Source organism: Sturnus vulgaris, chromosome 3 (assembly GCF_052056855.1).
Source record: "Sturnus vulgaris isolate bStuVul1 chromosome 3, bStuVul1.hap1, whole genome shotgun sequence".
In the NCBI taxonomy this organism is placed as follows: domain Eukaryota; kingdom Metazoa; phylum Chordata; class Aves; order Passeriformes; family Sturnidae; genus Sturnus; species Sturnus vulgaris.
In genome coordinates, this window is record NC_142245.1 from 10,032,233 (window position 1) to 10,047,042 (window position 14,810).

Consider the following 14,810-nt stretch of genomic DNA (forward strand, 5'->3'; position numbering starts at 1 on the left):
GCTGTGGGGGCTGTGTTCATACCAGTCACCTGGATGCACAGAGATTGTACCCTGACCTGCCCCTCAGTGCCACCCCACCTCCCCATACCCCAGGAATATTTAGGGGGAAAGTGCTTGCAGCAGAAGAAGTGTTAGTGGCCTGATCGCCACAGTGGTGGTCATTGCTTGATCCTTCTCATCCTGTAGAGCCACAGAATCTGGGCAGAGCAGAGGGCAGCAGGAGCTGTGAGTGGCAGCAGTGTGCCTGTTTGCTGGCCATCAGACCCAATGTCATCATGCCTTCTCATTAAAGCCCGACTTCAGGATTGTTTCTTTCTATTGTGCCTTTCTTAAGTGCCACCTCATCACAACAGATTTGCTTTCTGTGCTGGGAGAGGAGCAGTAGTGGAAGAATATTTTATGTGAGCTTGGCTCTGCCAAATTTACACCTTTTGGCTCCTCGCCCCTTTCCAACAGCCTCCCACCGATGTCACAGATACTCCAGAGTAACCACGTTTTGCTGGAGGAACAAGAGCAGTGGAGTTAGCATGCTAGACAGCAAGGAGCAGTGGGGAACAACATTAATTCTGTGAACACCCTTCCCTTGAAAGGTCTGGCAGAAGGATGCATATTTTATAATTCAGGTGTTTTTCCTGAGTTCATTGAATGCATGGTAACAAGTTTTGTCTTTGAGGGGCAAAGCAGGCTACTTCTGAGTAAACCAGACAGTGCTAGGACAGGATGAGGAGAGGAAATTCATGGTGCAGTCCAAATGCCATCCATTCAATTCACGATTGCAAATGTTTCCTATAGTTCCTTAGAAAACAGGAATATAATTGTTTTGGATCCAGCTCTTGCCTTGTTCTTATGAAACCCAGACACTGAAAGATTCACAAGTCCCTGACATTCTGACCCTCTCTGCCCAGTAGTTTAGGCCAGCAGGTATGTGAGCCTCAAAGACAACTCATGATAGTGGTTCTTCTGAGTGGACACAGCAAATCCTCTCCTCTCCTCTCCTCTCCTCTCCTCTCCTCTCCTCTCCTCTCCTCTCCTCTCCTCTCCTCTCCTCTCCTCTCCTCTCCTCTCCTCTCCTCTCCTCTCCTCTCCTCTCCTCTCCTCTCCTCTCCTCTCCTCTCCTCTCCTCTCCTCTCCTCTCCTCTCCTCTCCTCTCCTCTCCTCTCCTCTCCTCTCCTCTCCTCTCCTCTCCTCTCCTCTCCTCTCCTCTCCTCTCCTCTCGATACAGGGTGATGCAGTGGGAGTTACCAGGTTGCCTCACGAAGGTTTTTGGATTAATACTCCATAACAAATCAAACTTATCTTCCTCTTGTTTTAAGTACAAAGAAATACTAAATTTGTGTCATGCGTTTAAAGCCAGATGTTTTTTCACTAGTTTCCCAGTCAGGATGGTTCAGTGCCTGGGATTTGCTGGAGCAAGTGGATCTTTATAAGACTATAACGTGATAGTTGGGTTTTAACAATGGCAGTGGAGATGTTGTTACTGTCAAAAGAGGAAAGGTAGATGAGATGGGGGCATTTTATTCTCGTTGCTTTAGAGCTGCTTTTTGCGGTTGCAAAGTGACAATATATGTCACTGTATGTGGGAAAATAGAGTATATGATGCAGTCATGGCATGCAAAATGAAGTTCAATGTTACTTTTCTTTCATTTGTGTCTTGGTTTTTTTGTCAATTGTCGTGATGGACGGGGGACAGGGAAAATTTTTTTGCTTTGACGCTACTTTTAAGTGGATGGCAGTAGAAGAAAATACATTGTGTAGCCACAAGAGCTTTTTTACTTGACACAAACCACTCGGCAACTTCCAATGGGAAATATCTTGTGTGGATTTGGTAGGTCATGAATCCTGATTTGCCTGAGCAGCAGCTAGACTAGCCCTCTCCTGTTCATTATGGCTGGATGACTCTGGTGGCATAGGGGATCCAGCTTTGCAAAAGAGGATTTGGGTCAAACAGTGTCTGAACTATAGTTCCTGCAGTGCAAACTGCAGCTTGGGCCAGCACTGATTGGTCTTGAATTGGCCCAAAGTGAAATGCTTTTGCTTGGTTCAACAATCCAAAGTATTTTGGCTTGTCTTGCCCAGCATTTTTTGTAAAAAAGAAAAAACAAACAAAAAACTATTTTCGATAGAATAACCTCATTTTGAATTATTTGGACAGTCAAGGGTCTGGCATATATTTTCTGTTGTAAAACTGAAAATCTACAGTGTCTTCTCCTCTGGAGCAGGCATGTGGGCGGGGCCCAAGGCAATTTAGCTATGTTTAGGGAAGAAAGCCTACTTAAATGCTCCACATAATAAACTGTTTCTACAGATAATGCCTCCCTTAGTTTATACGTAATATGCTTCTGATCTTTCCTTTGAGCCTCTTATAGCTGCTTGTGCTCAGTCCAAGAGTCAAGTGTCTTAGAAGCTGGATAAACACAAAGATAGAGCCAGTTGTTAAGGAGCTACAGAGATTTTAAAAAGTTTACCTCATGGCCATTTGGGGCATTAGTTGGGCACATTTCCCCCATGGTGGAGCAGTCCTGTGCTTCTGCTGCTGCTTGTGCTCCTGCTTTACCAGGAAGTAAGTCTGATAGAATCCAGTGGTGGATTTACTTGTGTCTCAGTCATGTGTAGTTGACTTTTCACGGAGAATGCAACTGGTGGGACTAGCTCATCTGATGAGGTTGGAGAGAATAGGTTTCATAAAAAAGATCTGTATTTGAACAAAATAGAGGATGGCTGAAAAACAGATTTCCTGGAGCAGTAGAGTCATCATGGTGGCTTTTAGGTTAGGGAAAAAGAAAAACCTCTGACTTTTAAAGCTTTTTACCATTCTTGGTTAAAACAGTATGTTTTTCTGTTTAACCAGATACTTTTCTGTAGGATATTTGCTTCCAACTGCTCAAAGTAAACTTCTGTTGCTGGCAGCAGAAAGTTGTTTGCTTCCCATACAATGAATTGCTTTCTTTTTAGTATTTCATTCAGCGATGCACAGCTCCAGAAATATGGCACAACTTACCCATAATAGTAGTTTTCTGAACCTCATTAAGAAGTGCTACCTGGTGCAAGAGAAAAGATTTTCTTCATTTCAGCTATTAAAAGCTGCCAAAGAAATGAAAATGAGTAAAATCTGTGGGTTTTCCCCCACTATTTTTCAATGCTGTTTTTACTCTTTGCGTAGACAACTGATTTGCTTGTTGCTTGCCTGAAGGGAATTCAAGTCAAAAAAAGATGGTTGAGTTGCTAGAAAAAGGTGCTTCTGTTTCTGAAGAACGAAGCACAATGATTCAAGAAAAAGCTGTGAAAGTTTGTGAAATTCCAGAGTCAGAGTATAGTTGATACTTTTCCAGGTTTCCTATCTGTGAATATTTGTGTAGGATATTTTTGCAACTATGTTCTTTAGTATCTTGTAAACACTGTCTGTGACTGATAACTTCCCGCTGTTTGTCATGGTCTGAATCCTTGCATGGAACATGTACTGCATCTCCTTAAGAGATGTGTACACACCCAGACTTGTGATATTTGTTCCTTGCTAATGCTCATTTTCAACCTTGTTGTTCCTCATTAACTTTTTATTAAGTATATTTGAGAAGGCTTTCTCCTTAAGGAATATGGAGAAAAAAAAGGTCCCTCATCAACACCACTCTTCAAATTCACAAGCAGACCTACATCATCATTGCAAATTATTTTTGGGGCATTCTGTAGGCCACTCGTGCTGAGTGCCATTGACCTCAGGAGCACCAGGAGTGAGTGCTTCCTCACATCTGACTAAGCATGGATCCAAAATAATAGAAACAGTATTCCCTCTCTTGCTTCACAGAAAAGCTTGTTGCATCCTTGGACCTGCTTTTTTTGAGAATTCATAGTTTTGTACCTTATAGGAAAGCCTGTAAGCCTGGCTTTGCATCACAAAAAGTTGTCATGGTGGATGTGTAGGTGTCCAGCAAACCAGAATTTTGTTTCTGTAAGGGATAACATAGGTAAAGCTGTGGAAATTACAGTACTTACTCTAAATTGGTATATGACACAGAAGAAAGGTTAAGGAAAGCAACTTTGCCACTTACAGTCTCTAGTACATTATGTTGCTTGAAGCTAATGAATCTTCCTTTCCACTTACCTGGGAAGGTTACTAAAGAGATTTTGATTCTTGGAATAGTTAAAAGAGAAAGGAACCAACGGAGCTGTGGATAGACAGTGAACAGTTAAATATTTGGCTTAGGCAATTTAGGATTTCTCATGCTAGCAGAAGCAGGAATTTGAGGAACTTGTATCTAAATGCTTGCAAAAAAAAAAAAAAGACATAATTTAAAAAAAAAAAAAAAAAGACACTACTGAAAAGACCATGAACTTTGGGACATCGTTTTAGGTGTTTCAGTTCATAGCACTGAATTTATTATAAATCTAGTACAGAAGTCAACAATTTTTGTCCAAACACAATGTATATTTAAATTATATTAGCTCATGAAATACAAAACTAAATGCAAACTGTGAAGTTCTTCTAGGAAGCAAGAACTTTTTTTAACAGGAGATATTTGGACAGATACAAATAAGTTGAACATTAGGAGCTTTTAGTCAGTCCACTTAAAAGTTGCTCCAGGCCTTTCCTAGGGCTTTTGGGTGCACATCCTTCACATTTTCTCCTGTGAACTCCTTAAAGCACTGTATTTAGATGTATATCCAGAACTGGACTGTATAAGCTGAAAGTGTTCACCATATTGTTTGGTGTACCTCAGCAAAGCCTGTGCCCTGCTTTTACCCCTTCCCAAAAAATTTAGCAGTTAGCCCTCCAAAGCTCTCTCAGATCTCCTGTCAAAGGAATGGGAAGCAGGCTTTTTAGAATAGTCTGGTTTTCTTTGATATAGAAAATACTTGTACTCCAAATGCAGACTTGATAGTAGGACAGGGCTATATGGAGTGAGAAATAGCGTGTAACATCTGGTGAAGATACTTTTAGTAAGGCTGTATTTCGAACTTTGATACTGAGGTTTCTGGTCAGTTAAAATCATTTGAGGATGTTCGTCTAAAGAGCTCCATGCAGAGGCATGGATTTTGTAATCAAGCAAAAGGCTGAAGTTTTTAGGATATCTGAATTTCCCAGCCTTTTAGAAACCTCCATGACTTGGGATTGGGAATATTTATGTCATGTCTGGGCAGCCTTGATGGTTGAGGTTTGAGAGTAGGTTTGGGAGCTGGAGTGGCTGAAAGTTGCCCAGCTGTGCCACACTGCCAGACTTTCCGGTGTTGCGGGGTGGTGACATGTAATTTGGGTTTAGTGTGACAGTGAGAGAGACTGAATCACCAGTAAACTCCTGCCACAACCATGGCTGCTGAAGGCAAGTGCCTGTGCCAAGTTGCTCTCCAGAAGCACCTATTTTGTCAACAAAGGTTTATAACATATCACCGGGGACAAAGAGAGCATTACCCACTTGAGGGACTGCTGTAAAGTTGCTTGCCCTTTGCTGCTTCTGCCGCTGATTTTTGGGGGAGTGGGAGGGGAAGTCATAAGGGGCAATGACAGCGGAGAGGGGAACGCAGTGAGAGGAGCCCCTGCTGGCATGGCCAGTCTGAGCCATTCAGCAGGCTGAATATGATAAATGCTGCTTTATCCTTTCTTGAAAGGAACAAGATAGCACAGCCTAAATGCCTGTGTGTGCTTAAATAGGCAACTCTGGGATGCTAGAGTTGAGGGCGTTTGAAATGTGAGCTCCCCAACAGCCAGGGAGCTGCCACAGGTCACCTGCCTCGCTCCATGGGGACTGGCCCAGGTCTGGCAAGAAATCATCCACGGACGAATTGTAGTACAAATTCCTTTCTTTGTTGGTTGGCCTCTTTCACTAGACCATGGCCTATAAAAAATTGTGTAAAAACAATTCTTAAATATTATTTGAAAGGGCAAGCGGCCATGCTGAAAGGTTTGACAGTTTGACATATAGCGCTTGGTTCTGCTCGCCAGGGAATGGGCGTGTGGAGTCCGGGCTCTCCTTATGCTCCTTGCAGGCTCCGCATTTGGGTTTTTTTTAAAATAGCATCTAGTTGCTGTGCAGAGTTGCTGTGCTCCCAGCAATTTGACAGGGAATGAGTCTGCTTCAGTGATCTTAAATCCTTTTAGACTAATTTGCGAGCGAGCAGAAAAACAGCTAGCACCTTTGGATCCAGCACTCAAAACCAGAGAATCAGGTATTGCCAATTAAAGTGCCATTTCCAACCATCATATCAAGACAGATTACTTGCAGTTCCTCTGATAATGTCGTGCCATGCCTAAAGAGAAAGTCAGACGGAGTTTCTCCACGGACAAAGGATCTGCATGGACCAAACCGATCGGTGAGCGGTGCAGAGGGAGCATGATGAGGATCATGCACGCACCCATGCATATGTGCAGCATAAAGGCGAAGGGTGCGCCCGCTTTGACCCCAAATAGCCATGGGCCACTCTGAAAAGCCTGTGGCCCCTCAGTCACTGGCCTACTAGTTAATTGCCACACGGACTTCGTGACACATGGGCAGATAATATGACATTTTCGGTTTCTGTCACTAGCAAACGGCACAGCGTTGCTTGCACTAGTTGCTAAGAAGCTGTCAGAAACCATTAGCAGCTGGCTAAAGTTGCCCTATGGCATTTCCTCATGGCATCAGCAAAACAAGCATAAATCACCCAGCGGAGCCTCCCGCTATACTAATGAAGCTGTAAGCTTGTTTATGGACTAGCATCATTTCTATGATTATTTCCACCTTTTCAGTTCGCCTTCATTTGGCAGCAGGAGTAGTCAACTTCACTAACAGAGTTGCCACCGACATTTTACAAATGCAGTTTGTAGCTGCTACCGTGTGGCTGGTCAGTGGTGCTTCAAGTTTGTTTAGTGATCTTTAAAAGGAGGAAAAGAGAGGGAAAAAAGAAAAGGAGGGGGAATCTCTGGAGACCTCACAGAGGTGAGTGTATCGAGTTGCAAAGTAGATGGAAATACTAAAATCCACAATTGACCATTTAGACTTCTCTCTGTGGTTTCAGTCTTTACGGGATCAATTTTCCATTTAAAAAAAGTGGAAGAGGTTAAACAATTTACAGAAGTCTACTGAAGCATTTGCTCCGAGGATAGCCGGGTGCCTTCTTATCCTCTCCCTGCTTTTCACTTTCTCTAACTTGTGTCGGTCGAGGCCAGGGTTTATTGTTTTAGGCTTTTTTGAACATACACCAGTATTTACACTGGATTGAAAGCATTTGCTTCCAATGAAAATCTTGTCTTAGATTACAGCCCAGCAGTGTAATTTCCCTCCCAGATGGGAGTAAAGTAGTAGTATTTGCCTAAAAACAGTAGGAAGAACAAACTGTGCATTAAGCCAAAGCTGTTTTTGGCTTGAGCTAATGATGTAACAGAAACCTTTTATTTGGGATAGGTCACTGCCCGGGATTGAAGGAGGTGATGTGGCTCGTGCTTGAAAGGTTTCTCCATTGTATCTACATAAGTCTTCACTTAAAAAATCCTGTTCCTAATGCTTCTGCTTTCATACAGGAGAAATAAACAGAAAAGGTTCTGGGGAGTGTTATAGGTGGAATGCAGAAAGCTTTTCCTCCCCTAATGGAGGATATAATTCAGGTGCCCTGGAGGCATGCTTTCAGGAATTCTCTTGCCCGAGGTAATGGGAAGCTAAGGCTGCTTGAAGGCCTTGATTATCTATTGATGCACAAAGCTGGAAAAAAAGTCATCTCCCTTGGATTATAGTAGATATTTCCATAAATTATCAATGAGTCCTCCTCCCATCAGGCATGAGGCAATGCCTGCTAAATTAATCTGAAGGGGGTTTGAAATTAGTATATTTTTTAAAAAATGTGGTGGGGGGAGAGGGTGGGTGGACGATGGCAGGGAGGTGGTGAAAGGCAGTGTCATTAGGTTAGAAGCTTTTCATTTTTAATCAATGAATGCGTAATACTTTTCTTTTCTTTGTTTGCCTCTTGCAGACAGAAAGTAGATTAGCCCGTGGAATTTTAAATGCTGTTGAGTTGTTTCCTTTGCTCATGTTTCTTTTATGAATTATTATTTTATATGGTGAATTACTTCTCTGTATAAAGGCCCTTTTTTACATACTGGGCTTTCAAAGAATTTGTTGGATATCTAATTTCTTCATAAAAATCTTGTGTTTGTCTGTAACTACCCAAGGTTACAGTTTCATCAAAGATACAGGCCAAGTCATAAGAACAATTATAAATTTGCCATGGTCAGTAACATGCTAAGAATAAAACACTAATAATAGCTTTTTTTTTTAGTGCTGAAAGCTGTTTAACAAATCATAGTTATGACAGTCTGCATCCCTTTTTAAAAAATATATTTTATTTTTGTCCCTAACAGAGATAGTTTGTATTCAGCCAAATTGAGATTACTTTATTCATCATTCTTGCCCGGGGGTGCAAAAAACACTTGCCTAATAACATCACAACTCCATGTTGCTACAAATACAGTGTCTTTGGAAGCAAGGATATGTTGTTCAGTCCACATGCATTCAATGCAAAGACTTATTTGCTCTGTGGGCTTGTTTATAAACTGCTTTCAGTGTTTGCAACAAAAATTGCATGCAAACTGCTAGGCACTGGAACTTCTGTTTTCCCTTGGCTGCTAACCCATCAGCCCATACCCAAGCAGGCTGCTACACCCTGGCATCCTCCCATAGACGTGTTGCTAATGTGATGAGAACTGTCTGAGATCTTCTCTGCATTAAAGAAATTCATTCTGGATCAGTGGTTGTTTCACAGAAGCAGACACCTATTACAAATACGGCACACTAGCACAAAGCAGGGTATTAATTCCTAATGGTGTATGTCAAATTAGTGCCTGCTTATCCCCTTCTGAATTTCTTTTGGCTGGGGCTGGGAAGAGGGGAGCCAGTTAGCAACCCACCTCCCATCAAAGAATCAGGGGAAGTCGAACATCTGTAAAAGGCTTAACATAAGCAATGCCTCAATCATCTGTTTTTTCTGAATTTGCTGAGAGAATATGATGTTGCAAGAGAGCACCCCACTTTTCACACCCCAGGGTGGGACGAGGCACCTAGCTTCACATGTCATGATTCCCATCCTGGAACACCTCTGATACTTTAATTGTCAACTCAGCCAAAGTAACTGATTGGGATAAATCTTTGGGAAGTGACCTAGTGTGAAGAAGAGCCAGCATTTCCACCTTTGCAAGTTGGATCCTTGCAAATTTTTTTAATAATTTGTGAGCACTTTTTGTTCTGGGTTACAATGGCGGAGATGGCCACACTGTCCTGCAAGATAAACCAGAATGGGGCCAACACATTTCTGAGCCCCTCCCTCTCCCCATGTCTCTCTCCCCCTTACCCCCATCCCCTCAACCCCTGGTGAATTACGATGTTAAAGAATTTATACCTCATTTAAATATTCATACAGTTTATACCCAAAGCCAGGCTTCGGCTGAAGTATATAAAGGTAGCATAAGTCAAAATTTGATTCACTATATTTACAGGTGACGGCTTGGACAACAGTGTAGCTTCCCCCAGCACAGGTGATGATGATGATCCAGATAAGGACAAAAAGCGACATAAAAAGCGTGGCATCTTTCCCAAAGTAGCCACAAATATCATGAGGGCATGGCTGTTCCAGCATCTAACAGTAAGTGAACTCTAGATCACATATGCAAAATAAAACATGCATAATGTCATAGTTGTAGTAGTGATAGAGAGCAAAAAATACGTATGATGTTGCTACCAGGCAGAAGAGGGACTTTTCTGAGCAGACTTGTTGTTTTTGCCTTATTTTCTAGATGCCAGGGGAAGAGCATAGAGCATATGTTTTTATGGTATGGGGGGTTTTTTTGTGTGTGTTGTTTTTAGATTTGTTTGTTTGTTTGAGACACAGTTGTTAATAGGACATTACTGCCAAATGTGGTTTTTACTTAAAGCTTATATGAATATAACCTTGCAGACCTGTCCTGCTTAGCAGTGTGAATTGCTGCTTTGGAGCACAGAGAAGCGTTTGGCCCCTGGTTCTGTGCTCCAGAGAACTACAGAAAACAATTGAGGAGATTGAAAAACAAACCCAAAAGCAAACAAAGACTTTATTCAGATGTTTGTCAGAGATCATCAGAAGCTTCATGATGAAAGGTCTGAATGTATCTGGTTTAATAGCAAAGTATAATTTTTTTCTTTGAGATGTTCTCATTCCCAGAGTGTAAGTTACCTCTGTATTTAATGTTAGGAAGTGGTGGGGGTATGCACAGTTATTTCTGTTACCACAGCTACCTGTATGGAGTTTTTTATTCCTGGGATTAGAAATCAAAGCTCTGTACAGGTGTGTGGGGTTAAGCTGGATGCTGGAGCTGCTTTTATAATATGTACCACGCCTTCTAACAGTAGCATTTAGAAAAGTATTTCTAATGCCATTCTCCTTCTTCATCAAATTGTGGTGAACTGTCACTGAGTTTTTATCCACTGTGGGGATCTGGGCTTTGAGCCCCAGGTTTTTTGCCTCAGCCTTTCTGTGCCAGGAGGATAAGGGTCAGGCAAGGGCTGCTGGGGTGTCTGCAGGTGGTAGTGAAGAAGGGCTGTTGCCTCTAACTCCAGTAGCTGACTCTTTCCTCTGCCTGTAGCTAGGGTCAGGATGAAACTAGAAGCTGGCCAGCTTGCCCAGCTCCGGTGGGACCTCTGCCAAGGATATGCTCATAAAGCAGGGGAAGCGCTCATGCACATCACCCCTCCATCCCCTGCTGAGCCAAGAAACCAGATATCTGCCATGACTCTTGTCAGCACGGGGATCAGGCAGGGAATCCTGTCCTATGCTGTCCTGGGCTGCTATGAATGAGCCTTCATGTTGGAGCCCTACTCCTTGGAGGCCAGAGAGGGCCTCAGATATCTCCAGGTTAATCTCTCTCTCTGGCAGACTCCATGTCAGCCATGCCCCTGCTTTGCCAGGTCCTTAGCCCTATCTGGTGTGTTCTGTGCCATGGCTTCCAAAGGCTGAGGTCCCTTTGGTGTTGATAGCTCCCCATTTGTAGGTCCTCACCCAAGATGAGTTGACACCTGGCATCTCTCTGCAGGTAGATGCGAGGTTAAGGACATCCACCTCCAAAAAAGTCCACGGGTGCTGTGCCAGCAGCAGTGCTCACACCAGCTGAATGCACCTGGTTTAAGTTCAGTAGTCAGGGGAGGCCCTGGAAGCTCAGCAGTCAGGACAAGGCACACCAGGGAACATTAAAACAACATGTCAGTTCCTGTAGTTTCCAGTGAAGAATTGCAAATTCAGTAGTATAATATTTTTTCCTGAAAGTGGCCTGTTGCTGTGTTTGTGCTAGTAAATAAGCCATCACCCAAATCTGAGCACAAGAACACAAAGGTTAATCCTGGTGAACTGTTTGAGCAGTCTTCAGCACACTCTTAGCCTGCACTGGGTACACTCTCTCCAAATGCCTTCCTGGGAATATGGCAGAAGGCTACAGGGTGTCTCTGAAAAGCCTTTGTGGTGGAAGCCACCCTGTGTAGAGCATTTAACTACACGAGCTTGACCTGACTCTGTAGCTAATTCCATGCTCAGTCTCAGGACCAGAGAACAGACTGAACAGACCCCCTCACTGTTTCCCCTTGGTTAGGTGCAGGGTTTTAGTGGCTTTTCACTCTTCTCCTGTGTGGTAATAATGTTTGAAAGAGGAGAGTGCCTGCTGAGCTTGCTGCAGGGCTCCTTGCAGTCCCTAGGAGACAACATCTGGACATTTGCTTGTAAGGTGGTCTCTGTTTCTGCAAGACTCAAGCACAGAAAGAACCATTCCCCCAGGACTTTTGCAATGCTGCATTTTCTACCTTGTAGCACTGAGCTAAAGCTTGCTTTAAAAGTCCACCATCCCCTGTGCAGAGCCAGCCCAGCCATGTGAAGCATGCTTTTTTTTTGCTGGGCAGCTTTCTCCTCTCCTGGAAGCATGGTAGATCCAGACTTACCTGATCAATTCAGTAAAGCAATTGGTTTATCCAGTCCAACCTTGTTCCAGGCAGGACCTTGACACAGAGCCTAGGTAGGATCTTGGATAGTTTCCTAAAATTAAAACATGTCTAGAGAACGTTGTAGGCTGTTCCAAGTGCTAGAGCAACAGAACATGTTTACATGTTTCCCCTCTGCTTGGGGTGCTGTCCTGGCTGAAAAAAAAGCCAAAACAAACCCAGGCCCAAATAATGGCTGCAATCAGAGCTGAGGAGTAGTGGGGAGAGAGAATGAGGGAATTAAAACTCGTGTTCATTTTTAAGGGCATTTGGGCTTCATGGCTGCTCTTGTAACACTGCACGGTGGTGTGGTGGTATCCCCACATGATATCCTTGCTGCAGGAGGGAGATCATCCTTAGGAAATTAGAGATCCCACACTGTTTGTTTATTTATTTATTTACCCATTTATTTATGAGTGGATTTGGTCTTTTGTAGGATGAACACAAGGTCTTCTCTAAAGTGGGAGGTGAGGAAAGACAGAGGGATGGTTCTGTTCAGGCAGGAGATACATCATAACTGGTGACACCTCCTTTTTGCCCCCAGCACTTTACCTGCCATCTGAAATGGCAGAGAAGAAATGAGCAGCAGTTAAGTGCAAAATCCAGCATCCCCATTGCTGCTTCCTAATTGGGGTGTTAGTTTGGAGTCCTCCTTTTCAAAAGCAATTACTTTTTTTCACAATTGTAATATTAATACACATCAGGGGCATGGAATTAAATAAAATAAACAGTAATTGCTGTGTCTGTCATACTAATGATTATTGGTTGGAAAGACCTAAAATAAATACAGTCTTCCAAAAGTGGATAGGTTGGGTTAATTCCTTTTATGCAGTTATTCCATCTCCAAGAGCTTTAAGTGTTCCTCTGTGTACTGACTTCATTTCTGAAGGTTTGTCCCCTAGTTCTTGTTTCACGCTTAGGAGGAAATCAATTTTTTTCTCTCCGGATGCTGAAGTGTTTGGGCAGTAGTTTCCACTCAGTATCAGGCTCCAGCCGGCCCGCCCCCACCCCAGTATTTTGACTGATGTGCAGAACCAACTTGACATATGCCCAAAGGGTAGGCAAACGCTGTCCTCTGCAGATACAAATGCAGGCAGTATGCTCTGCAGCTTTTTAAGGGATAAATCAGGGGATAAATTCATCCAATTTGCCTTTTTTTTTCTTCTTGGATAATAGCAACAAAAACATTCGGCTAAAGCAATTGCAAAAGTGCCAACCAGACTTACGCTTAGGACTTTGCAGGTTATTTTTTTTAACTGTTTGCTGTTCTGATTTAATTTTGATTAAACATCTGGGTTGGAAGAACTGCTCAGGTGGGCTGTTAGTTGAGAAAAATGTAGTTGTGGAGCTTGTCAAAATTTTTCATGGTAGCTTATGACACCGTCTGGCAAATTTGGAGGTTTATGAAATCTGTTTTTAGGATTTTGCTATAAATTTGAGATGGAAGCCTGTTACTATCTGGAATAAATAAAAATAAAAACAACAAAAAAAAAAGAAAAATAAACAGAAGAATTTGGTGAAGAACTGATAAAGTTGAGTCAAAATTGAGAAAAGGCTTGTGGAGTGCTATCAGATGAGCATCAAATGCAATGGAAGGGGCTGAGGAGGGACTGGGGCAAACCAGTTTCTGTGCTGGTGCTTCTCTTCAGAAAGTCACCCTAAGGATAATTTCAGGGTGTGTCACAGCCCAGCAATGTTTTGCAGGCCTTTTAGACTTCTAAAATTTTTTTAAATTTTTTTTTTTGATCACTTAACATTCAGGGTTCATCTCTCCCCCCAAATTTTTCAAGTATATCTCCTCACTGTAATGTACATTCCTCAGCAGGGATAGTGAAATAAGGGAAAAGCTTGGGGCAAGGGGAAGGGAATTTAAAAATAATCTTGCTTACAGTTAAGTCTGTGTAAATTTAATTGTGGCAACAGGGTTAGTTTCTGCTTCAACCCATCCTAGGCTTTTGTCCCAGCAATGGTATTATTAATATAAATTGGTATTTGGAATTGATATAAATTCCTTTTTGTTCAAAACTAGGAGAAGAGAGTTTGTGGCGTGTCATTTCAAGTGTTTTTTCCACTCATTGTGAATGCTCTGCATCCTTTATATCCGGCTTAATTTAAAATATTGGGACTCAAACCTCATTTTGGGGATTATACAATGTAATTGGTTTGTTATATGATGAGTATTTGATGATCTTCACGTTCATCATCTAATCAGGCAAAAAAAGCCATAAAATTATAATCCCAAAAGATGTTTAATAACAATTTAAACTATTGAAGGCTTTATTTAAGCACATTAGGGGATTATAAACTACTCTCTTTTAATGGTGCCAAGAGGTAGATTCAAGGACTTCAAACACCTTTTAAAAAACAAATTGCCACGATTTAAAAAAAATGAATGGGCTGAGGATTTCTTTCATGTAAATCCCATAATTTAATCATTATTTTTGACTGCTTTTAAAACAATTTCCTTAAGAGGTTAAATCTTACTGAAAGGGGAGACTGAGCAGAAAGTAAAAGACATGGCTGAAAGATGTTCACTTTAAAGTGAAAGGATTTTTTCTATTATGTGTTTGGATTTTTTACTGATTACTTGATGCCATGATATGAAACAAGAAAATTTAAAATAAGCAATATGCAATCTATCTAGTAAAGCTGTTACTTATAAAAGAATTTATTGGAAGTAGGTATTTTTAATCTAGCTGAGAAAAATAGTTCCCATTGCTTCAAGGATGCTGTTGTAATAGAAAACTTATACCATTTAATTCTGTAAGTTTTTTTTTTTAATATTAATATTTTACTGACTAGTAACTCTTTCAAGCTAAAACAAGTGGATTTCATGTATTTTCTCATCCCTCCATAGTT

General features: G+C 41.9%; 1 protein-coding gene across 3 annotated transcripts in view; it reads left to right on the plus strand.

Moving 5' to 3' along the window:
• Positions 1 to 14,810, plus strand: part of MEIS1 (Meis homeobox 1) — a 107,041-nt gene that overhangs the window by 46,278 nt on the left and 45,953 nt on the right. For all 3 annotated transcript variants that reach the window (XM_088160974.1, XM_088160973.1, XM_088160972.1), the window contains exon 8: positions 9,452 to 9,597. In XM_088160974.1, coding sequence (XP_088017100.1) covers positions 9,452 to 9,597 — 146 coding nt within the window. The remainder of the gene's footprint in view (positions 1 to 9,451; positions 9,598 to 14,810) is intronic.